The 23,675-nt window shown below is 35.9% G+C and overlaps 5 protein-coding genes across 6 annotated transcripts; 1 reads left to right on the top strand and 4 right to left on the bottom strand.

Annotated features, from left to right (window-relative positions):
- Positions 1–897: 897 nt before the first annotated feature.
- LOC111447792 (probable LRR receptor-like serine/threonine-protein kinase IRK) lies at positions 898–5,644 on the bottom strand. The gene is made up of 2 exons (XM_023087136.1): positions 3,721–5,644; positions 898–2,959 (listed from the first exon to the last, which is right to left on the bottom strand). The coding sequence occupies exons 1-2, from the start codon at positions 5,037–5,039 to the stop codon at positions 1,501–1,503; spliced, it is 2,778 nt and encodes a 925-aa protein (XP_022942904.1). The 5' UTR covers positions 5,040–5,644; the 3' UTR covers positions 898–1,500.
- Positions 5,645–7,449: 1,805 nt separating this feature from the next.
- LOC111447888 (transmembrane protein 87A-like) lies at positions 7,450–10,528 on the bottom strand. Of its 2 annotated transcripts, XR_002711333.1 has the most exons (6): positions 10,155–10,528; positions 8,989–9,922; positions 8,812–8,907; positions 8,590–8,729; positions 7,689–8,013; positions 7,450–7,614 (listed from the first exon to the last, which is right to left on the bottom strand). XR_002711333.1 is itself a non-coding variant. In XM_023087262.1 (5 exons), exons 1-5 carry the CDS (start codon positions 10,415–10,417, stop codon positions 7,824–7,826), a joined length of 1,623 nt encoding a protein of 540 aa, XP_022943030.1. In that variant the 5' UTR covers positions 10,418–10,528; the 3' UTR covers positions 7,452–7,823. The 2 variants fall into 2 exon arrangements, 1 of the variants encoding a protein (XP_022943030.1); XM_023087262.1 differs by having other exon boundaries at positions 7,452–8,013.
- Positions 10,529–13,106: 2,578 nt separating this feature from the next.
- Positions 13,107–14,335, bottom strand: LOC111446942 (probable WRKY transcription factor 70). The gene is made up of 3 exons (XM_023085876.1): positions 13,947–14,335; positions 13,748–13,849; positions 13,107–13,571 (listed from the first exon to the last, which is right to left on the bottom strand). Exons 1-3 carry the CDS (start codon positions 14,255–14,257, stop codon positions 13,217–13,219), a joined length of 768 nt encoding a protein of 255 aa, XP_022941644.1. The 5' UTR covers positions 14,258–14,335; the 3' UTR covers positions 13,107–13,216.
- A 4,305-nt stretch (positions 14,336–18,640) lies between these two features.
- Positions 18,641–22,126, top strand: LOC111447816 (rhodanese-like domain-containing protein 7). The gene is made up of 5 exons (XM_023087164.1): positions 18,641–19,024; positions 19,947–20,198; positions 20,662–20,760; positions 21,014–21,286; positions 21,568–22,126. Exons 1-5 carry the CDS (start codon positions 18,656–18,658, stop codon positions 21,928–21,930), a joined length of 1,356 nt encoding a protein of 451 aa, XP_022942932.1. The 5' UTR covers positions 18,641–18,655; the 3' UTR covers positions 21,931–22,126.
- A 53-nt stretch (positions 22,127–22,179) lies between these two features.
- Positions 22,180–23,243, bottom strand: LOC111447817. The gene has a single exon (XM_023087165.1). It carries the CDS (start codon positions 23,142–23,144, stop codon positions 22,698–22,700), a length of 447 nt encoding a protein of 148 aa, XP_022942933.1. The 5' UTR covers positions 23,145–23,243; the 3' UTR covers positions 22,180–22,697.
- Between the last annotated feature and the right edge of the window lie 432 nt (positions 23,244–23,675).

Genomic DNA, 23,675 nt, shown 5'->3' with positions numbered 1-23,675 from the left:
TTTAAAATTTATAAGCCCTAAATTAAGATTAAACAGATTTTAAATCCTCTACCTCAAATTTCTAATTTAACAAAAAAAGAATTGAATTACAAATCTTTAATTAATTTGAATGGAGAAATCATTATTTTAAAAAATTGAAAAGTCTTCGAGTCTATTTGGATTTGGGCTTTGACTCAATCTCGGACTCATTTAATCTTGGACCCATCTTTATATGACCCAATTTATGACATGATACGTGTCACAATCTGCTACTAAACACGTGTCGATTACTAATTGGTTCTAACTTTAATAATAATTTTAAATTTTATCGAATAATGACGTATCAACTCGTTCAAAATATAAATTCAAAAAACGAATTCCTATGCACTAACTGCAATTGATTTAGTATTTGATTTCAAATTACTTACTTTTATTGTTATTGCTATGAGTGTATAGTTTCATAATTTTAGAATTTGAGATCAAATTCTGTTTCTTTCAATCTCCCACATAAAAAAAGTGACAATATTGATGAAATGATATGAACTCTCGAACATAACTATGAGTCCTAACACAGATGACCATCTCTCCTTTTTCACGCACCATTATATGGTCGGATGGAGAAGTGTTATAAGCTTTGAATGGAAGCCCGGAGATTAAAAAAAAACACCAACGGCAAAAGCACTTTACTAGGCTGATACTAACCATGAAAGACGAAAACTAGGACAAAGTGAAAGACTTCTCATTGAGCAGGCTCAACTATCACGGGCATGTAAACGTGTCTCAATCAAAGAATTTCAAATTGAATTAATTATATTCAAATGCCTAATGGCTACCTAATATTCTAACCTTTTGAATTTACCCAAGAAAATGGCAACAAATATGTTATATTATAAGCTTAATTCAACCCTCAAGAAATGATTTTTTTTTTTTTTTTTTTTTTTTTTTACATTATTTTAAATTTCACTCACCAGTTTGGATTCATTCTCTTTGTTTGAGAATCTTTTCTCTGTACCCTCAGGAGCTTCTCCTTTCTACTTTTTTTCCTGTTCCTTGGCTGCAAACCCACAATTTTGACAAATGGGGACAAGTCAAAACCCTGTCCTTTACCCAACAGAAACCTGCCAAGAACAGCAAGAACAGCAACAGCGTTCAAACAAAACGAAAAAAAAAAAAGAAAAAGTTACCTCAGAGAGAGACAGAGAGAGTTTAAAATAAAGAGAATCTGCTGAAGTTGCCGCCTCTGCTTTTATCACACAAAACTGCAGATCATAGTTAGGCCCAGAGAGAATGGAAGAAATAGAACTAAATAGGAAGCAGCTTGGTGGAAGTGAATCCAGTGACTTTTAATTTCAAAAAATAAACTAAAAAAGTACAGTAAGCCAAAATCAAGGCTGGCTTCATTTGATATAACAGTTTTGAGTTCCATTGGCATCATCAGATAAGCACACTGAATTCTTGTTCACCAAACGATCCGAGCGTGTCTCGGGTTAATCTGCACTGCAGCTGTGTTCTTGGGTGAGTTTATCCCAACTCCTCTTGTAATTCAGATGGGCATTTGATCATCTCCAATATTTTGACCATTTCTCTCATGTCCGGCCGGTTTGATGGCACATGGGAGGTGCATATCAAGCCTAATTTTAACACGGGAACGGCCTCTTCGACAGGGAAATTCCCCCTCAGCTTGCTGTCGATGCATTCTTCGGCTTTTCCTTCTTCCACTGCTACTCTGACCATGTCGCAGAGGACTGCAACGTCGTCCTCCATGTACTCGACAGGTCTCATCCCAGTAACCACCTCTATAATCAATATTCCAAAGCCATAAACATCGCATTTTTCGGTAATCTTTACTGTCCTGCAAGCAAACTCTGGTGCCATGTAACCGAGTGCACTTTGGATCTTGCTACTTAAAACATAACGGTCTAACATTGGCAGCAATCTAGCTAGACCATAATCTCCAACCTTAGGTTGACCATTACAATCAATAAGAATGTTGCTGGATTTTATGTTATAGTGGATTGTGTTTGATTGATGCAAGTGAGCCAAACCTTTCGCTGTCCCAAGAATTATGTCGAATCTCTCGTTCCATGGCAGGACATAGTCGTCTGATGCTTCGTGGAGCAACCTATACAAGCTACCTCCAGAGACGAATTCGTATATAAGGAGCTGTAGCGAGGGAGTCCAATAATAACCTTCAAGTGCCACTAGATTTTGGTGCCTGACAATCCCAAACTTCCTAACTTCCCTCTCAAAATCCTCTTGCGACTTAACAAGGCTAGATACCGTAAGCTTCTTGATTGCAACCGAGTGTCCATCCCGCAGAACAGTATGATAAACTGCTCCAAATCCACCACGCCCAAGCTCACAATCCTTGTTCAGCAGGGCATGTGCTCCTGTGCTAAAGTCAAGTTCTCCTGATAACACCACAAGCTTTCCAGAATTTGCATCAGGACTGGAGGAATGACTGAAATCATCCCCAATAGATAATGCAAGTGCAGCTGCAGATGAAGAAGACGTGGGTGATCGAACTCGAAAGTTGAGAATGGTGATCGATATTACACCAATGATGATGAAAGCAGCGGCACCAATGGCAATCAGCACAGAAATGCTGAGGATATTTCTATTTCTTCTGTGATTATTACTTGGAGGCAGAGAGCTGGAAATGGAATCTGAAGTGGAGTTGGGATTAAGAACAATAGGTTTTGGAAGGACGGAAGGGCAAGACTTGTTAACAACAGAGCCACAAAGGGATGGATTGCCAGCAACGGATGAAGGGGCGATGGTGTTAAAGAATCCACCAGTAGGCAGCTCACTGTTGAAGTCGTTGTGAGAAATATTGAACATATGAAGGTTTGGAAGATTAGACAACTGCTTTGGAAGGGTTCCATTGAGGTTGTTAAAGGATAAGTCGACATTTTGTAGATAAGAGAGTTTGGCTAATGCTGCTGGTATCGGGCCAGTTAAGTTATTCTGTGACATGAACCTGCCAAGTTTGACAAAGATAAATCTATCAGACATATTAGTTAAATTTAGATCATGTTAAACGCTAAGCAGTCTCCAGATTCTAACCAGCCTTTCAAGTACTAGAAACAACATGAAAGGGACTAACTAAAGTCATAAGACTCACTACAACCCAATCCAAGAAAGAGATAACAGTTTTAATGCTTCTCAAACAAGTAGATATATCCAACAAATGCCATGGAGGGTTTTTAAAATGTGTCTGCTAGGGAGAGGTTTCCACATTATGCTTCGTTCTCCTCCCTAACCAACGTGGGATCTCACAATTTATCCCCTTCAGGGCTAGCGTCCTCACTGGTGGGACTCCCCAATCCACCCCCTTCGAGTTCCAGTGTTCTTGCTGGCACAGCGCCTCATGTCAATCCCCCTTCGGAGCTTAGCCTCCTCGCTGACACATCGCCCAGTGTCTAGCTCTAATACCATTTGTAACGGCCTAAGCCCACCGCTAGCAGATATTGTCTTCTTTGGATTTTCCTTTTCGAGTTTCCCCTCAAGGTTTTTAAAACATGTCTGCTAGGGAGAGGTTTCCACACCCTTGTAAATAATGCTTCATTCTCCTCCCAACCAATGTGAGATCTCACGATTTTTAAATCATACAAGTAAGCTTGAATCTCGACAGTTACAAGAAACTAGTTTTAGCTGAAAACAGTTTATAAATGCTAGAAAATACAAATGGACATTCAACCAATCAAAAAGTAGACAAGTAAAGAAGAAAAGGAAGCTTACAGATTTGTAAGGGAAGAACAGTGACCAATTGAAGAGGGAATTTCACCCCCTAGAAAATTCCCATCCAGCTTCAGCTCAATTAGGGACACAGCTCCTCCAATTGCATCTGGAATGGTTTCGTTCAGACGATTCGAGCTCAAATCAAGAATGCTCAAAGATTTCAGATCTCCAATAGTTTCTGGAATAGGACCAACAAAAGAATTCCCGGACAGGTTTAGAAACTGCAGCTTGGCTAAACTTCCAGTTGGCGGAAGATTACCCGTGATCAAATTATGACTGAAATCTATTGCCAAAAGGCTTTGGCATTTCATCACAGACTCCGGAAAGCTATCAGTAAAGCCATTTGAAGAGAGATGCAATACTTTTAGATATTGCAGATTTTCCATTGTAGAAGGAATACGGCCAGTAAAATTGTTCCCAGAGAAGTCCAGAGTTTCAAGGCTTTTCATTCCTCCTATCCACTCTGGAACATCACCTTCCAACAAATTCCTGCTTAAGATAAGATTACCACACAAAACAAGTCTCTGCATTGTCTGAGGAAGATTCCCAGAGAATGAATTCCTACTAAGATCAATGGATCTCAGAAGCAAACAGTTCCCAATACCATCAGGAATCTGTCCAGAAAATCGATTCCTGCTCAAGTTAAGAGTCCGCAGATTATACAAATTCTCAATTACATTAGGAATTTCACCCACCAGAGCATTATCAGACAAGTCCAAAGATCGAAGCCCACTAAAAGACCAAATCCCAGAAGGCAAAGAACCCGAAAACTGATTCGAGGACAAGTTAACTGCAATAAGACTCCCACAAAAGCTCAAACTATCAGGAATTTTCCCAAAAAATTTGTTGTTAGCCAAAGAGATGACTCTCAGAGACCCACATTGAGTAAAAACTTCATCCGGAACAGTACCGGAGAAATTATTCCCACTCAAATCAATCACCTGAAGATTGCCGACCCGAGAGAAATTGGGGTTTATATTTCCACTAAGATTGTTCTTCGCGAGCGACAATCTCTGCAGAAACTCCAACTGGAAAAGTCCACGGCCGAGTCGACCCGAGAGAGAGAATCCATTGAGGTTGAGTTCGACGACCCGATTGGATCCGGGACTGCATTTGACGCCAGTCCAGTTGCAGGGATTATCGTCATCTTCGTTCCACGTCGCGAGCTTCAGCTTCGGATCTTGAACATCGGCTTTAAACACTATCAGGCCCAAAACGTCGTCGTTTAAAGGTAGGTTTACGCATCTAGCACAGAGTGGAGCCAAAACGAACAAGACGAAGAGCTCAATAAGCCGTTTCATCTTCAACAAACCTCGCATTGTCCGCTAACTTCGAATACAAAACCAACACAACATAGCCATAGCAAGAAGACACTGCTACAGTGGTACTGAACTCAAAACCACAATCAAAGAGACCTCGGACAAATTTCTCGTATAAACGACTCAAAATGGCTCGGAGTAATAACAAAATTATGGAAACTAAGCTAGTTCCCTCTACACATACAAAAAAAACAAAAATCTCCTAGAATAAGAAGCCAGAGGTAAAAAACGAAAAGGCTCTTAAGAACGTCTAGAAATGGAAGAGAATCAGTAATCCTACGGAGCAGCAAGAGCCAGAAAAGTAGCACATTCAAACAAAAATCCGCCGGAGTTTACACAGATTGTTGAAGAGAAAAGGCAGAGCACCGTTAAAGTGAGTTGCAGGGCGAAGATTACTCAGACAAAAAAAGAACACGTGAACGAACACAGAGAATAGACTTCTCCGAAACAGTTCCAGAAGAAGAAGACGAGAAGTCCACCGAAGAGATGGTGAAGGTCGTCGGGAAATCCGCCGTCGCCGCCGCCGGTGGATTTTGAAAATGAAAGTTGAAAACAGAGCTTTTTGAGCGTCTGTCTGTTTGTTTATAAGGAGGAGGAATTTGGGGTTTTTTAATGAGGAAATGAGAGAGACCACGTAGGTAGGTGAAGACAATTAAATAAGCCGTGTGGCACGTGGCTTAGATCTACTGATCCTAGTTGGATGCTGACGTGGATTATCTTCCAACTTTCTCTTAATTAAACTCAAATATCAAATTTAAATTCTAACCATTATTTTATACCATTTATTAAAATTTCATTTTAAAATATAATGAAATGTAAGTGTATACACAAGATTTTCATAAATTAAAGATAAAAATTACAAATTTTTCAATTAAATTTGAGCGAATTTTCGTCCCTCCTAATTTATTAAAAATTACTCGAGACTATTTTAAATTTTTATAAAGCAAATATTAAAAAAAAACACTTTTTTTTAATTAAAAAAAAAACCGACAATGATATTAATTTAAATGTTTTTTTTTAAATAACTATTATTGTACTGGTCTTAAAAAAAATGGGATGAATTTATTTCAAAAATCAGAAAAATAAATTTTAGAGAGAGAAAGTAGGTAATGAAATTGAAGGTTAGTTGGGTGAATTAAAAGAGGAGAGAGAGAGGGGTGCATCTGCAAATACTGAAAAACTGATGGTGATTTATGAAAAAGCTTTATTATTATTATTATTATTATTATTATTATTATTGAAATTGAAGCTTTATTTATTTATTTATTTATTTAAAAGTATATTTCTTACCTTCCATTAAAGCACAAAGGAGTGGGGCCCACTTTACCCCCTTGATTCCCTCCAATTTAATGCAAAGCCCCTAATGAATTTGACCTTCTTTTTCTTGGAACCCTTCGCCTCTCTCTCATCCCTATCCTAGAGAGAGAATATATGATTTATTAGTTTATGTTTTAATTTTTTTTTTTTTTTTTTTTTTTTTTTTTTTGTCAAATTTCATAATTTGTCTTTATTATAGTGTCTTAAAAAATATTAAATATATATTTTTATATTATTGTTGGGATGATGAGCTGGCATTTTTCATACATAAACTAAGTTATTTGTTGTCAATTTGGATCGTATCTGAATGCTCGAGAAATAAGTAGTCTTTGTTATAGATGGAAAGTTTGAATATTCCCTCTTTGTCGTATTAGAGTTTCGGTTAAATTTTTAAAAATAATAATGATAAAAAACGGATTATGACTCGAAAAACTCATATCTTATGTGGTATCATATCTAATTATGTTTGGTCAATAACTTCAGTTACTTAGTAGTAAACTCATATCTTATGTGGTATCATATCTAATTATGTTTGGTCAATAACTTCAGTTACTTAGTAGTCTAAATTGCTAATTAGTTACTTAGTAGTCTAAATTGCTAATTTTATGATGGTGCATGTAATGGTCTAAGCCCACCGCTATTAGATATTGTCTTCTTTGAACCTTTCGAGTTTTCCCCTCAAGGGTTTTAAAACAAGTTTCCACGCGCTTATAAAAAAAATGTTTGGTTCTCCTCCTCCTCTACCAATGTGACATATTTATAAAAAATATTTCATTATCTACCTCAACCAATGCAGCATTGTGAGATCCTAAAACATTTTTTATAAGGGCATTGAAATCTCTCCCTAGCAAACACGTTACGTTTTAATTAAAAACCTTGAAGGAAAGTCCAAAGAGAACAATATATGCAAAATGTGAGGTGAACTTGGACTGTTATAGTAGATGTATATACAAGACTTGATGGGCTATACTCTAACCAATGAGAAGTGACACCTAATAGTTCTTTTTAGTTCAATGATCGTAAATAAAGATCAAACTATCGACTTTTGAGATAATCGAATTGTGCTTTGATTAACCAAATATCTATGATTACAAGAGCACAAACTTAAAAAGTCTATATTTGTATATCATTGTAGAGTATGAGAGCAGGAAATTACAATATTTGTTTACATTTCACAAACAGTAACTGAAAAAGATCATCAACTTCAAACCAACCAGCTTCTTTCATCTTCCATTTCCATTCTATCAAGGCTTTGAAGCTACAAAATGTATAATATTTTCAAGGATTTGCTCAAGTCACCAATGGAAGTTAGTTGATGTGAGAGTTATAAACCTTCATTTTCTTCATCACTACCCTCCATGGTGGATGTTATTGTACAACTTTGAAGCACAGAAACTGAGACATTCAGCTCCCATTTTAAGCAGCTTAGTAAGAGAAATGAAACAAAATGTACAGAGAGAGAGAGCATCACAATCTTTTATCTTCCTCCAGATCTCCTCCATGTCCAAACACAGGCAGATCTGCAGTAGTAGATGGTGCCTTTCTTTCCTTCCTTTCAAGCTTGTTGGATAAATCTGGAGCTATCTTAATTCCGGCTCCAGTGAGAGCCACGACGTCCTCGTCGACGTCATCCCCAGTGTCCTCCGAGTATGCGAATCTATGAAGCCCAGTCAGACACTAGCTAATTTCATTTGATAAACATTTGGGTTTCTTAAAAAAGGAATGTCTGTTAAATATCTGGTTTTTACGTCTCTTGTAAAGCAATCAAGAACAAGTAATTCAGCTGTAGTTTATGGCAGTGAGTAGGTAGTTCTGCGCGGGAGAGAATGTATTGTAACAGCCCAAGCCCAAGCCCAAGCCCACCACTAGCCGATATTGTTTTCTTTGGGCTTTCCCTTCCGGGCTTCCCTTAAAGTTTTAAAACGCGTCTACTAGAGAGCGGTTTCCACATCCTAATAAGAAATGTTTTGTTCCCCTCTCCATCTGACGTGGGATCTCACATGTATAAAGAAAGATTAAGGAGGTAGAAGATAGTGAAAGCTATCCAAGTGCATAAAAAGGTAGTGAAGCAAAAAATTGATATAACTAAACATGTTGATCAAGATCCTTTTGAACTAGAAGAAAAAAATTCTTGATAAGACCCTTTTGAACCGAGATCCGGTTGGCAAAACCGCGTTGATCTAGAAGTAGATTCAAGTAAATTCCCAAAAGGAGGCAGGGGATTGATGATTACCTGGTTACTGGATTATGAGAAGGAGCCCAAAGAACACATATAATCACCAAGAGAACAAAAGAATGCAAAATCCAGAAGGCTGGAATAATCCAAGCTCTGCGCCACAGCTCGCTTAACGGGTCGGTCGCATTGAAATAAAACTACAGAAACAAGAATCAGTAATTCTAACCATTGGACTTTATCTTTACAATTTGTCCTAGCAGTAGAGAAAAACGAAGTCACCTCATATCCAATCCAAGCTATAGAGAGCAACACCGAAACGGCAAGGCAATTGGTAAACTTCCGATAAAGCTCGAGTTTGGCCAAGCTTTTTCTAACCTATAAAGCATACATACAGAACAGAGAACTGAATAAGATCATCCTCCCAGCAGAAAAAAGGCTCAAACAAAGTAAATTTACCTGAAGCTTCTCCAGGGTTTTTGATAGAGAGGAAAAGATCCAAAGGATAAAGCAAGCATCCAATACAGCAACTGGCAACACCAGAAAGAACCTTGTTTTTCCAGATAAGTCATTAACATTTCCCAAATGCTCAACAACCTCAAGTGCTTCAGAAGCCAAGAAGTATGCAACACCCAGAAGGATAACTCTCGTGGTTATACCGCCGAGGATCGGTCTCACGACCCCATATTCCATTGAAACAACTAAAAGAAGCAGCCTAGAAACAGTCTTCTTAATAGCACTGAACGTAACTGCCAAAAGGGTTATTCCCATCGGTCGACTTCCAGAGGAATTAAAATTTGAATACTCAAAATACCAAAGGGCCATTTCACACATTCCTAAACCTATCACACAAGTGATATGGTAGTGCAATTGCATTACATCTTTCCAATATCTTACAAACCAGAGAAACCAGACAAGACCAAGAATAAGGTAAGACAAAGACATAAAGCCAAAGAATGTTACCATTGGAGCCATCTTTCCTGGTAAATAACCATCTGGGTTTCTCCAAACTGTTCTTCCACTGATCAATGTACCTTGGAGTTGTGGATCACAAAACATAAAATACAGATAATACATTCCAGTTTTATTGAGTTCAATTGTAATAGGCTCCATATTAGCTTCTTCACTTATCCCTTCAAAGAAAGTTTGAATTCTCCTTGGTCCATTAGGGTCATATGAATCCTGCTTAATAATAACCTCTCCTAACTTGCAAGATCCATTATTAGCAAGCTTCTGGGTGCAGCATATGAGATCAGAATTCAGAAATGCCCCTCCAATTTTTTTCCTGTCTTTGACTTCCACAATTATAGCTTCAATTAACCCAGTTTTTTGCTGCATCTCATTCTTTTGTTCTGCAGATTCTTTGGTTCGTCTAAATGTAATCGATTCAAACCTACATTACCCACAAACAATAACTAATCTAAATTCTTTGGTACACCTCCATCACATGCAGAAACACACATGAACTGGAAACTTAAAACGATCGATTTCAACCAATCATCAAATAACATTTTGAGGAAATAAACCAACCCTAATGGAGCGAACTTGATCAAATGAAAGAACAGTAGCGAAAATCGGGAAACAAAAAAGAATGACTCGAGATATACAAGGTTCGATTAATTTACCTGATGAAAGTCATTCCATGGAGTGATTGGTCTGCATAATCGGTGAAATTGGAGGAAGGAGGGTGGAAATTAGAAGCATAAAGACCTTCACTACCGCCATGGAAGAAGAATGAATTGGAACGATGGATGAAGGATTCGTTTTGGTATTGATGAATGGAAGCAGCCAGTTGAGAAATTGAAGAAGAGCTCAGAAAGGCAAGCGCAAAGATGATCCGAATGTAGCCATTGGAGAAAGCAATCAAATCCAAAAGCTCCCTTCTCATTGTTCTGTGATACTCGTCTCGTTCTTCGGAAGAACAACCATAGAAAATAGTTCTCTTTCTATGCTCAAATGTTAACACATTCAGGATTATTCTAAACCTTATTCCAATCTTCCCCAAATTACAAGTTTCGTCCAATTTGACCTTTTTTTTTTTAATTTTTATTTTATCTATTTTTATTTAAAGTATATGATAATTCCATTGATTATCAATTACGTGTCTAATTTATAAATTTTTTAAAAACACTTAAAAAAGACTAAATTTATAATTTAATTGATTTAAATTTTAAGAATATTTTCTGTTTCATAAAAAAATATTTAAATTAATAATTGAGCTGGTTTTATTTTCAAACTAATTTATTGTTATTAATATTTATATTCAAATCAAGATTAATATATGAAATTTCTTTTTAATATATAACGTGTATTCATAAAAGGAATTTACAAATATATCAACGTTCTTATGGATATTTCAATTCTTGATAGTGTGACAGCAATAAAGATATTGTGTTCTTAGTCTAATATTAAATTTTAGTCAAAGTACAGACATTTTTGTATGCCGATGAATTTCTAACTTGTCATAATAAGTTTATCGATATTTCCTTTATATAAAAAAAAAATTGACAAAATATAAAAATATCAAACACACAACAATGAACAAACTTCTTTTTAGGAAATATTAAGGATTTGATGAATAGATAACTCATGTACAAAGTATCTCGCTTTTTTTTTTTTTTTACCATTTTGGACCAAGGGTGGTGGCTACGCCATACTGAACCATTCTCGAGCTTAACTTCAATAACCATTCAAAATCGCCCATATCCTATAAGCGATGATTAAATAGTCAGATCAATTATGATTTTTTTTCCCTCCTTTGAATTGTTAGGCCCTAAAACTGTATTAAATATTAATACAATTGAAACTAGTTCAAAAAAAGATAAAAAAAATAAAGAAAAAAAAGAAAAGGAAAGTTGAACAGACCAAATGGCCCAATTGATCCAACATAATTAAGAATGAGATAGAAAATAAAATTGGGAAGGTCTGTATTATCATTGATATTGATATCCTAAATAGGATACAAGCCAGTAGAAAATATAAAATAATTAAATACTAGAATAAAATAAAATATACTATAAATCTAACCATAAATGAAAGAATATTAAGATAAATATCTAAGATATATTCCATAAATAATATATCTCAACAATAATCAATCAGTCTCAGTTAGTTAAACCGTCACTCGTCTTCTCCCTCATGCACATGTTACTTTCATTCCTTTCGAATTTCTTTTAATCATGTCATCTATTTGAAGAATAATATATATATATATATATATATAATTAATTAATTAATTAATTAATTAATTAATTATAAGTCAATTCTCACCCAAATTTCTCAATAAAGAGGTGGTATCATACCATTATATAAAAAATAAAAATAAAATAATGAAAGTTTATGTTTAAATTGAATAATAGGATGTCACCTTGAGGATGGTCCCTGTGAATGTTTGCTGAATCACCATACCTAAATGGGGTGAGAGTTCTCTAATTTATAATCATTTTCAGGATACAGAAATATGGTAAATTACAAATATTATGAAAATAGTAATAAAAGGAAATAATAATAAATGAATGCAATATATTTGCAAGAGGGCAAATATGGTAACCCGTAATGTAAGGCAAATATCTAGATATTTACCTTATAGTGAACGGTCAACTATCCTTAACAGTCCCCACACGTTTAAAGTCACATACCACAAGAATTGCAGTCTATTCCTCCTCCGCCGGGTGGATTTCGACGGAGTTCGTCGGTTCAGCAAGTGGGTCGGCCTCCGGTGGCAGAAGCGGCTATCCACCGCAGTACGGTACGGTCAAGACGTCGCCGACCGGTAAATGGGCAATACCGGCGGTAGGAAATAATTTGGACTCTATTTTCGGCGCTTTATGTGGCGGCAATCACCAACACAAGTGGGAGGAAGACGACAAGAAGAATTAGTACAATTATTTTTCAATCTTTCTTCAATTTACACTTTTGGTCCCCGAACATTCGCATATTTGTCTATTATTCTTCAAAAAGGTTTTCAATTAGGTCCATAATTTACCCATATTTCTATTACCTTTATACTTTACCCTTTTTTAGTACCGGAATTTCAAAATCATTAACAAATTTAATATTTCAATTTCTAAATCTAACCAAATTTACCAAATTACCACCGCGCATCACTAGTCATCGTGGCCGCCGTTCACCGGAGAACGAGTGCAACCGTGGTGCCGGTTCGCACGTAAAGAAGAGGGCTAATCAAATCTAACTGGTTCAAGCCCATTTTGCATGGTCCAATTCCCAATCGGTTTAGTCCGGTTCACGACATTCCATACTGACTCAGTGCATCTTCGGTTCAATTTAGTACATTGTAGCTTGGTTCAACGCATTTTAGGTCTACTGCTATGCTATCTCAATTGGTTTTTTTCACTGCTTTAGTTCCATTTAGTGTGTGGATTTGAGTCGATCTTTTAAGCCTAGATTGTACGAAAAGTTGGTCGGGATTAAACCAAAAACGTCTTAGATAACAGAAGTTTAGAACCGTTGGAATTCGTTAATTGGGTAAGATCTTACATATTATTTATATTGAATCGTGTATTTATATATTAAGAACAGGATCGATACATATGAAAATGGTGTATCCAACGTGAGAATATATTAAAAGAAAATAATTACTACACATAAATTAAGGTATGATCTACATCAATATCCATCATCTCTAGGATGTTATTTCAATCCTATTGTATACAATAATAAACAAAAATTATTTTAAGAAACTGTCAACAAAAAAGTAAGGATCTTCATTGTCTCCAAACAAACCATATTGAGTTTCAAAATCATTGAACTCCGGCCACAGATGTATCTCATTCATCGTCGTCTCTCCGACCTTTGTTGCATCGTCGTCGGTGCCCTCCGTAAATTGACCGTTGTGGGAATCGGAGAAGCATATGAGGTTGTAAGAATTAGAAGAGGTGTCGGCGGTCGGAGAAGCAGGGACACACGTGTGGTCGGAGATGTAGGTGATCTCGTACATTATTTTTGAACTGTCCTCGATTCTCTGCACGTGCTTTACGGCCGGACAGCTTTGGTCGTACTTGTGAGTGCACCTGTAATAGCTCCTGTTGTTGATTCATTCAAAGCTGTTAATTTTTGAATCGGTAAAACAAAAAGGTTAAAACTATTAATTTTACTTTTAACTTTGGGAAAGAGATAAAATAACCAAATTTTTAAACCTCGAGATAATTGAAAAGAGGAAAGTTGGTGTACGGAAAAAGAAAAAGAGATATATATTTACTTTGGATAGGTCTTGTTCTGGATAGCCTTTTGACCGTACTTCCTCCAAGCACGGCCGTCTTCCGCCGTCGCCGCCGTCACAGTCCTCGTGTTAGCCAGTTTCCTGCAATTCTCCGATCAACCCATTAGATCCCACTAAATTTTGCATACAAAAACTAATCTCTTTCCATTTCAAGGCACAAAATTTAGTTAAAACGAACCTTCTTTTGTTGCCACGTCCTAGATCCTTAACCGCCGGGCTTCGCCGTGAGTAGCCGGAATCCAGATCGGAGCATAGTGAATGATCCGGACAGCTGGCGGACTCGGAGGAGACGACAAGGGAGATCACTTCAGCGAAGGAACTCTCGACCTCGTCGGCAAGAGCTAGCCTGTTGAGCCCCGTCGCCGCCGCCGCTGACTGGAGATCAATCTGAAGCTGAGCTGCAGATTGTCGGCCGCGACGAAGAATCTCTATAATCCTCCTCCATGCCTCCGCCGTCAATCTGTGGTGACGATAACCGGTGGCCTCCATGTTTACTTCCCTCACGATTTGGTTCTCTCGGATTTTTTGATGTAAATGATACCAAGAAAAATGGCGATGAGATTTTGAAAGAGTGACTGATATTATATATATATATATACCCACACAATAAATAAATAAATAAATTATTAAATTATAAGTGGATAAAGGTAATCTAGATTTATCCAATTTTTTTAAATTTCTAAATAATTCATTGTGTTGAGCTAATTTATCAATTTTCCTTTTCAATTTACTATATATTTTTTTAAAAAAATTAATAACTTACTAAATACAAAATTAGATAAATTTTAAAATAAAAAAATTAAAAGTTTGATAATTTATTAAATATTTTAATTTTAAATTATGTTTATAAATTGAAAAAATGAAGAGGAGAAAGAAGTATTATATAAAAGAAAATTAAAACTTTTAAAATTTTATTAAATAATTAAAACTATAGGTTAAATAAATATTTTTAATTTATTAATTATTTAAAGAAAATGAGAAAAAAGAAAAGAAAAAGGAGAATAAGTAATGTAGGGAAGGGGGAAGGTGTGTGGAAGAAACTTGGGGAGAAAGGCGAGGGTGTGGTGACGTAACTCGATGACGTAGGATAGGTGACGTCACTTGATGCTTGGTAGTGGAAGAGGCTGCCATTAATATTTTCCAAAAGCAATTACCGGCTTACAGCTGTTTTTTTTTTTTTTTAATATAATTTTATTATTTTATTTCGGGGCGAAGTTGAATACTTGGAAATATAATTTTCGGACTTATGACTCTTATTTTGTTTTTTTAATTAAATTATTAGTTTCTTTTAGAATTTTTAAAATCGTGTCGGTATAGATAAAGTCTTTAAGCTTTTTAACATTACGTTTACCCTTTGATATTTTGCAAGCGCACGGCACCAAGTTTTAACTACTTGTGTTCATACGATCAAATCACTCGAATAACTTAAACTATCTAATTCAAATCGTAAAAATTCAATTTGATTCTTGACTTTGAGTTTTTTTGGTCGATTCACAGTAAAATTATCGTAAAAATTAAAAAAAATTAAAATTGTCGTAAAAATTTTAAAAAAAAAATTGACTTTTCTACCAATATAATCCACTTGGGGTAAAAAACACGAAAAAATTTCCCTTTTTATTTGCAAACAAATTAGACAAATTAAAAAATTACAAAAAAAACGTTACAGTCAAAGAGGCGGCCAAATAATTTAATAACAAAAAACTAAAAAGGAAAAATATATATTATTTTTTAAAAAGTATTATTTTATTTTTATTATATTATAATACTAAATAAACCCTTGCGTTTGGATTGGCCAAAGCGTCTGAATTGACACAACGTTGTCCCACTCGATTTATTTATTTTGTTTTTAGAAAGAAAAAAATATAATATAATATCTGTCAGTATAACTGTACTATCACTAATTAATTAATTAATTATATTATTAAAAAGCGTTTTACCCCAATTAATGTCACCATCTCATTTAATAACATGCTTAGAGCTGAATATCCAAAATTAATTAATCTTATAAAAAAAAATCTTTTTTTTTTCTATATATTATGAAATAAAAGTATAAGATTAAAAAAAGTCCACGAACAGTTTTTTTAAAATTTTAAATTAATTTTCTTTTACTTAAATTCAATTTGATTTTCTATAATTTAAATAAATATATTGGATTTATCGAATATTAAAAGTTTTTGTATAGGTCATGTTTCTTTCGAATACTACTTTTTTCTTGTAGGACGGCCGTGGAGCGTGAATTTTGGATATTTTAAAATATTAAACAAAATCATAAAAATAAAAACTATATTTTTTAAATCACAAAAAATAAAATGAAAATGATTATTTAATCGTAGTTATATAGCAAAATTAGTCATAACGTGCCAGAGACAAATAATAGGAGCTAGCCTGTCTTTTTATACATATGAGTAGGATAAAAATTCGAATAAGTACAATCTCGATAACGAGATGAAGCTAAACTGTGCAAAGCAAAACAAAGACTTCAAACCCGTAGAATGGAATTGAGGATAAGTTCAAACCCTTTGACTATTTTGATTCATGTACTTTCAATTTTGGTTAATTTCGATCATTGTACTATTAAAATGAATTTTGGTCGGTGTACTCTTAAAAAAGTTTAAATTTTTATCTCATAATTTTCATAGTTATCAAAATTCATTCAAATTTGTGTTGAAGGGTTATATAAAATTTATGTTAAAAATTTGTAAATATGGGCAAAATGGTCATTTTCAAAAAACAATACTGTTAAAATGAGCGAGTTAAAAGTACAGAGGCTAAAATAAATAAAAAAAATATTTTAAATTTTGTTAAAAATGTTTTAAAATAAATTGAATGGTTAAGTAAAAATTGTCTATCTAGATGAAAAATAAGAGAGTCATACGTCGAAATAGACGACATGATATTGGAGGCGGCAGCTTGTAGTGTGGTATAAACATGTAATTACGTAATACTAGTGACGTTGGGAAGCTTGACGACACATGGCTGACAAGATGGTGAATGCTCTATAGCACTTTTTTAAGGCTCCAAAACGCTTGATATCACCAAGGTGAGTGGCTGTGGTGGCGGTGACCAAAGTCGCAAATGGCGGCCCAATCTTCATCGATGATCATCGACCATTCAAGCATTAAAAAATTGTGTGCCCAACCATTTTGTCGATTTCAGCTAGTGGCATCAATTAGGAAATATGATTATCTTTCCATTCTTGTAGCGTACGATATTGACGTTGAGGGTTATTGGGAGTGAATCCTACGTTGATTAATTTAGTGGAAGATCATGGTTTATAAGTGAGGAATATTACCTCCATTCCTTTGGTATGACGCCTTTTGGGGAAACAAAAAACAAAGTCATGTGAGCTTATACTCAAAGCGGACAATATCATACCATTGTGTAGAGTACAAGATTGTGTCTCGATAATCTTTTCCTTACAGCTTTGATTTTAGGTCGTTTGTGCTCTAAGAGGATGTAGACTTGAGATTTGAATACTCAGCCTGTTAGTTGTACAAGTTAGATTTGATTTAGAGGGTTGAAAAAGATTATTCCTCTTGAAGGTGTCTATTTTAGAAAAGAAAATGTATTATTCATTCAAAAGAATAAAGATAAAGGAAAAGGAAATATTTAGATATGTTTTTTTCTTCTTCTTTATTCTTTGGTGTTTCATAGGAAATTGTCTGGACGGCTTCGCATATGTCCTTGAGTACTATGTTGTTTTGTCTCGAAATTGAATCTTCAACTTTAATGGGTGTTTTGAAGTTTTTAGTTCGATAAAGAGTTTTTTTTATATTCAAAGTCTTCAAGTCTTTTTTTAGAGTTTTCTCTAAATTTTAAATTTTCGTTATTTATAGAGCTTTTAAGTATCGTGCACGTTTGAACTGTTTTTATCTTCGAACCTAACTCTTTGGAGTTGGACTTTGTTAGCTTTGAATTTAAAGCTTTAAGTTTTACGTTTGTTGGATTTAGATTTTAACTTTTTCGATTTGGGATTTGATGAAAATTGTCATTGAATAAGATTTTTGGATCTCCACTTTCTATTTGACCCATTTTAACCAGATTAGGTTTACTTGTTCAAATAATCCATCGAAAAGACGAGTCATGAGTCGTTGATGAATTAGGATTGATCTAATCGTAATTGGACATCACGAGCTGATATGGACTTGGGAGATTGAATTAGAATTAGGTTGATAGGTTCGTTAGCTTATCCTTAACCATGGATCATCAAGATGGGTCGTCATAGCATTCCACTTATGCATGTTATGGATGATGTGATGTGATGACAATTAAAAGTTTGCTAGTTTATCATTATAATTACGGACCGTCAAGACGAGGCTCACCTTGGTATTGAATGATGACATGATAGATGAGTCTCAAAGGGCTAGATTATGATGAACGAAGATGAGCTCCATCAGTTGCAAGGTGCAATTGAATAGTGAAGAGCTAACTGTATCATCCTAGGACTCAAGCTAACCCTAATTTGCAGATAGAGGACGAATGGAATTTTTTAAATTATTTTTTCGTCCCATATAAAATTGTAGCCAGTTAAAATGTTATTATTTATGATATTAGGATGGTCTAAAAAAAAATTGAAAATAAGTATAAATATGTAAAATTTTAAAATTTATATATTGAGGGGGGTATTAATCCAGATAAAATTAATAATTTTGAAAATAATTAGAAATAAAATGACGTGGAAATTTTCAAAGATTTAGAAAAAAGAAAAAGGTAAATTTGATTAAAAAAATTATTGGGGACTCTAAATTGGGCTATTCTGAATGGGTTTGTCACTTTATTGGGCTTGGTTTCTGGGCCGAAGTAATTTGGGCTTTTGTTTCCAATTTAAAAGCCCAATGTTAAAAGAGAGGGCGAAGGCGGCAAACGGCTCGTTGTGCCATAGCCTCCATGCTCAGATATAGAGCTCCTCCATTGCTAGCCCTGGGAATGGTATCGCCATTGCTCACTTCTTCTTCTTCTTCTTCCTCCTCCTTTTCTTCAAACCCTAATCTCATTACCTTCAATCCTTCCTTCCTTGTTCTGAAACCGTCCCCTACTCTACCTTCGCTTCTCTCTTCTTTCCATCAGAAGCCCACTCGGAGCATGACTCATTCCAAATGCTTCTCTGGGCCATCCCCCGCCGTTCCCATTCCTACTGCCTGTGAAGCGCAGGAGGTGGATTCAGTGTCTCTTGTTGTTGTGTCCTTCTATAAGTTCGCTGATTTTCCTGACCATGCGGAATTTCGGTCGCCATTGAAGAAGCTCTGCCAGGAACTGGTACTTGTTTTGTCTTGTCTTGTGTTTTGATTGAAGTTTGTTTTTGTTCTGATTTGGTTTGTTTCTTGGTTGGAATTGTATATGGTTTGGTTGAGTATGGGGGCAGGAAATGATATTGGGGTTTTCGTAAGTGATTTGTGGTCTGGGAGGGGAAGTGTTAGTTTTGTGAAGTGATAGATTTGGAATTCGGGTGAATTGATGATTCTGTACATTAATGAAAGAAGATGAGAAAGGAAAGAGAAAAGCTCAAGTAGCAGAAGTGAAAAGCTTAATGAAATAAAGCTTGCACAAAAGTACTCTGGAAGAATGAAGAGACCAACTGTGATCATGTAAACTCCAGACATGGACTTAGGTTCGAAATTAATGATAGAAGGGAAGTTAAATCTTCCACTCTTTACTGGTAAGGAAAGAGCTCCCTTTTGAAATAAAATAGAAGAGAACCACCCTTCAAAGCTGGAAAAGACTGAGGCTATAGATACCCTTTGAAAATGGCGGTGTTCTGCCGTGGTTGTCCCAAACTTTAATTGATTGTAAATAATCAACCATTTCTTAGCTGCAATAGATGAAGAAAGATTTTAAATTGATTTATTCATTATTCTTTCGCAAGAACATATATGTACTAGCTGGATATGTTTAATACGTACGCTAGTAAGAGCTGGTAGTGATTTGAAAACATAAAGAACTCCTGTCATTTTGTTAAGTTGAAATATGACCTTAAGTTTCTTCTTGTTCTTGTTCTTGTTCTTTTTACTTTTTTTTCCTCCGTACAAGTAATGAAGGGAATACAAATTAGCTACTGACTAAATCAATATGGAAACAACTATTGTTCTCTTTTCCAGTTTCTAGACTTCATTTGTTATTATAAATTTATACCCCTTTTGCTGCTCTGTTTGGATTATGTTACTAAACTAATATTGCTCAGCGTGTTTCAGGAGGTATCATTCTTGCACCTGAAGGAATTAATGGGAGCATTTGTGGATCTCGAGAATCTGTACAAAGGGTTCTTGGATTCATTGAAAGTGATGAACGCCTAAAAGGACTAAGGCAGGTGGAAACACCTGTTAGTCCTGAAGAAGAAGCCATTCATCATGGACATTCGAGCGGTTCCCCTCTTGCAGCAGGGGAAGATGCACCCTTCCGTTGGGACCATGTCAGGGTCAAATTAAAGAAAGAGGTAATCAAATTAATTTATTTTCTATATTTTCATAAGAATGTGGGAATTGGAATGTAGGTTGAAACAATGATTAAAATGTTGTCGATACATCAATTTATCCATAAATTGGAGGGTTCAACATCAATATCAAAGTTTGATAGATATCTCCGTTATCTTGTATCAATACCCATGAAATATAGAAAAAAATATCCTCTAGTCACCAATATAAATGTAGATACGCTAATTAGATCTATAACTGATTTAGAGAGTGAAAAGAACTTAAATTATTAATTATTTGATTTACGGCAATATATGTTGATATCTATATTTCATTGATATTGATATATCCATAGAATTGAAACTTCGATATGATATCGATATTTTAATTCTTGGGTAGAATTAAGGCATGGATTGGTTTTTTTTATTCTTTGATTTTTATTCCTTTATTGATGCTTTCGTCCCCATGCTGCTTCTGTTTTCTCAGATTGTTACTCTTGGAATGCCTGATGTATCACCTGTTGAAAGGGCTGGACAATATGTGAAACCAAGGGACTGGAATGCACTGATTAGTGACCCAGATACTGTTAGTAACTTGTCTTAATTTTAATTACGCTGTTTGGTTGCCATTGGCTTCTGTCGGATTCGTGTTTCTGCACTTATTTTGATTATTGATTATTTATTAAACTTCAAGTGTATTCCCACGATTGGAACGGCATTTGGTTGGTTAAACGAGCATATATATTGTCATCGTGTCTGGCTGAGCATACAGAGATTTTGGACTTTGTCTCGTTGAAGGGCATAAGGGAACCATGCTAAATAATTAAATGTTAATGTAGGTGGTTATTGATGTGCGCAATCACTACGAAACAAGGATTGGAAAGTTTAAAAGAGCAGTTGATCCCTGTACTCCAGCATTTCGAGACTTTCCATTTTGGGTAGAGGATAAATTCCAACTTCCTAAATCAGATTGCGAGCATTCAAATGAAGAAGTTGAAGGAAAAACAGTAAACCCTGAACAGAACTCGCCTCCACGAGTTGCCATGTACTGCACGGGAGGAATCCGTTGTGAGAAAGCTTCAAGTTATCTCCTCAGCAAAGGCTTTAAAGAGGTGATGCTTGTTGATTTCTATATAACATGATTTGCTTCTGAATAAAATTTGGGCATGACGCCTTTATGATTGCCACACTTCATAAGAGCTCTCAAAGAACTCCTTGGATAATCGCTGCCTTGAAAAATCACAAACTTTTCAGAAAGAGTTGTATGCATTTAAATCTGGAAAATGTTTAATCAAACCGTTTTTCCACGCCACCCGAACTGCATTCTCTCATGAACTTTTCTGGCCTATGTACTATTAATCTGAGGCATTATCTTATCTGAATCTTTTTTAAGGTTTATCATTTGGAGGGTGGAATTCTGAAATATCTGGAGGAAGTTCCAAAGACAGAGAGCTTATGGGAGGGAGAATGCTTTGTATTTGACAAGCGTGTCTCGGTTGAGCACGGTCTGGAACAGGGCACGTTCAAGCTTTGTTATGGGTGCAAGCAACCGGTGAGTGATGCCGACATGGAATCTCCTCAGTGGGAGTATGGAGTTTCTTGTCCTCACTGTTACTCAACGAAATCTGAAGAAGAGAAAGAGAGGGCAAGAGCTCGGCAAAGGCAATTCGAGACATGGGGCATCATCGGTGGTCCGGACAAAGGCCGGCGACCAAAACAGAGTGATAAAAATGCTACTCTTCCAAATTCAATTTGATCGCTTGTTTCTTCAGGGTGTCTTATTTTCCATTTTTGTATTACAGACTACACAGGAAAGATCAAAATATCCTTCTCCACCTTGGCTATTCTATCGTGTGTACAATATTCGTTTTTGTTGATCATGACACTTGTGAAATTTCGGGACTTTAGTCTCTATCTATTAAATGAACGATACATCTAAGCTTTGGAGACTCTTTATCTGTCACTCTGTTTTGAAGACACGTTTGCAACGAAGGAAACCGTGAAGTGGCGAGAACATACAAAGATTCATGTCATTTAGATCGGTACATGTATGGCTCCTTTTGAGCTAAGTAAGAGATACAGAAACATAAAAGAAATGATGACAGGTGAGAAGGGTTTGTTGAAGTTCTTCAGCCCAAAGCTCCGGAACCGCCTGCATCCCATCAACATCGAAGCTGCTGTGCTATGGAGTGTTGCAGGCACAGCCACTGCCCTTTGGCTTGTACAGGTATTGGTCTTAAACTTCACCGACTCTTCTACCAGCATTCTGTTTGTTCATGATCATTACTACTTTTATTCTCTGCTTGAAACTGAAAAACTTGCAGCCATTTGACTGGTTGAAGAAGAAGATTTGGGAGGTGGAGGAAAAAGCAGAAGACAAGGTGCAAAGTGATGAATAAGATAGAAAGTGTTACAAAGGACTGTAATACCTCTGATGTCAAGTAAGTTGGTAACTCTAATAAGACTTGATATGATATGAAAAATGTTCATCCTTCTTCTTCTTCTTCTTGTTTTCCTCTCTTTTTATTGGGATGAACCATCAAGATTCAAGCCTGGTGGGGGATCAGGAGCAGCATCAGAATGTTGCTTGAGAGCTTGAAACACTTCAGAACTGGTACTGAAAATCTTAGCCCTCCTATTATAATCTGTAGGCTCTCTACCTTCATCTTCCCCCATAATGGCTTCTCTTTCCAAACATTCAAGCAGCTCCACCACTCCCTTCCCCCCTCCGCCACACTTCTCCTCCAACCTCCCTAGCTTCAGCCACTCTTCTATCTCCGGCTCCGCCACAGAGCCCCCCCAACCACCCTGACTAACACATCTTGGCGCTGCCGCCGCAACCCGACGGCAGAGCCATGATGGGGAAATGGCTGAAATTGGCCTGAGCTTGTGGAAGACGACGGTGGAGGAGCGGTGGAAGAAGGGTGGCGAGGGTGGTGGTGTTATGAGAGATGCAGAGACGACTTGCATGGTCGGTTTGGTGGGGGTGTTGATAAAATGATGGGCTTTTCAGTAATGGGCAGAGATTTTGGGAGAGAGGAGAGTATGTATTATAGAAAATTTCCAGAGTAAGAGAGGCACCGCCCCTGGCCAACGTTTGGGCGCCCACGTGGCAGTCCCTCCAATGGCACGTGGTCACGTGATCTCTCTTTATCATCAATATCTTTAACATTTTAGTTCAAATATGAATATAATATTGGTGATAATATATTTTTTAAAAAAATATTTAATTATCTTTTATTTACCTTTTTATAGAATTAAGACAACAAATAATAATATAATATTGATGAATTTTATTCTGGATTACATCTCTATAATACTTTCTATTATTTGAAAAAAATTATGCGATTGAAAGTGAAAAATGAGTTTTTGAATCTAATTGAATCCTTCATTATCCAATAAGTAAAAAGTTTATTTTTTATTTTTGGTCTCTTTTCAAAACACGCAAGGACTTAATGGTCTTTCTAAGACGTTTGGGTCGATTTTAAGTGTAACTTGAAC

This window comes from Cucurbita moschata, unplaced genomic scaffold, assembly GCF_002738365.1.
Source record: "Cucurbita moschata cultivar Rifu unplaced genomic scaffold, Cmos_1.0 Cmo_Scf00009, whole genome shotgun sequence".
In the NCBI taxonomy this organism is placed as follows: domain Eukaryota; kingdom Viridiplantae; phylum Streptophyta; class Magnoliopsida; order Cucurbitales; family Cucurbitaceae; genus Cucurbita; species Cucurbita moschata.
The sequence above is the reverse complement of the archived record's forward strand: the minus strand, read 5'-3'. Positions and strand labels throughout refer to the sequence as shown.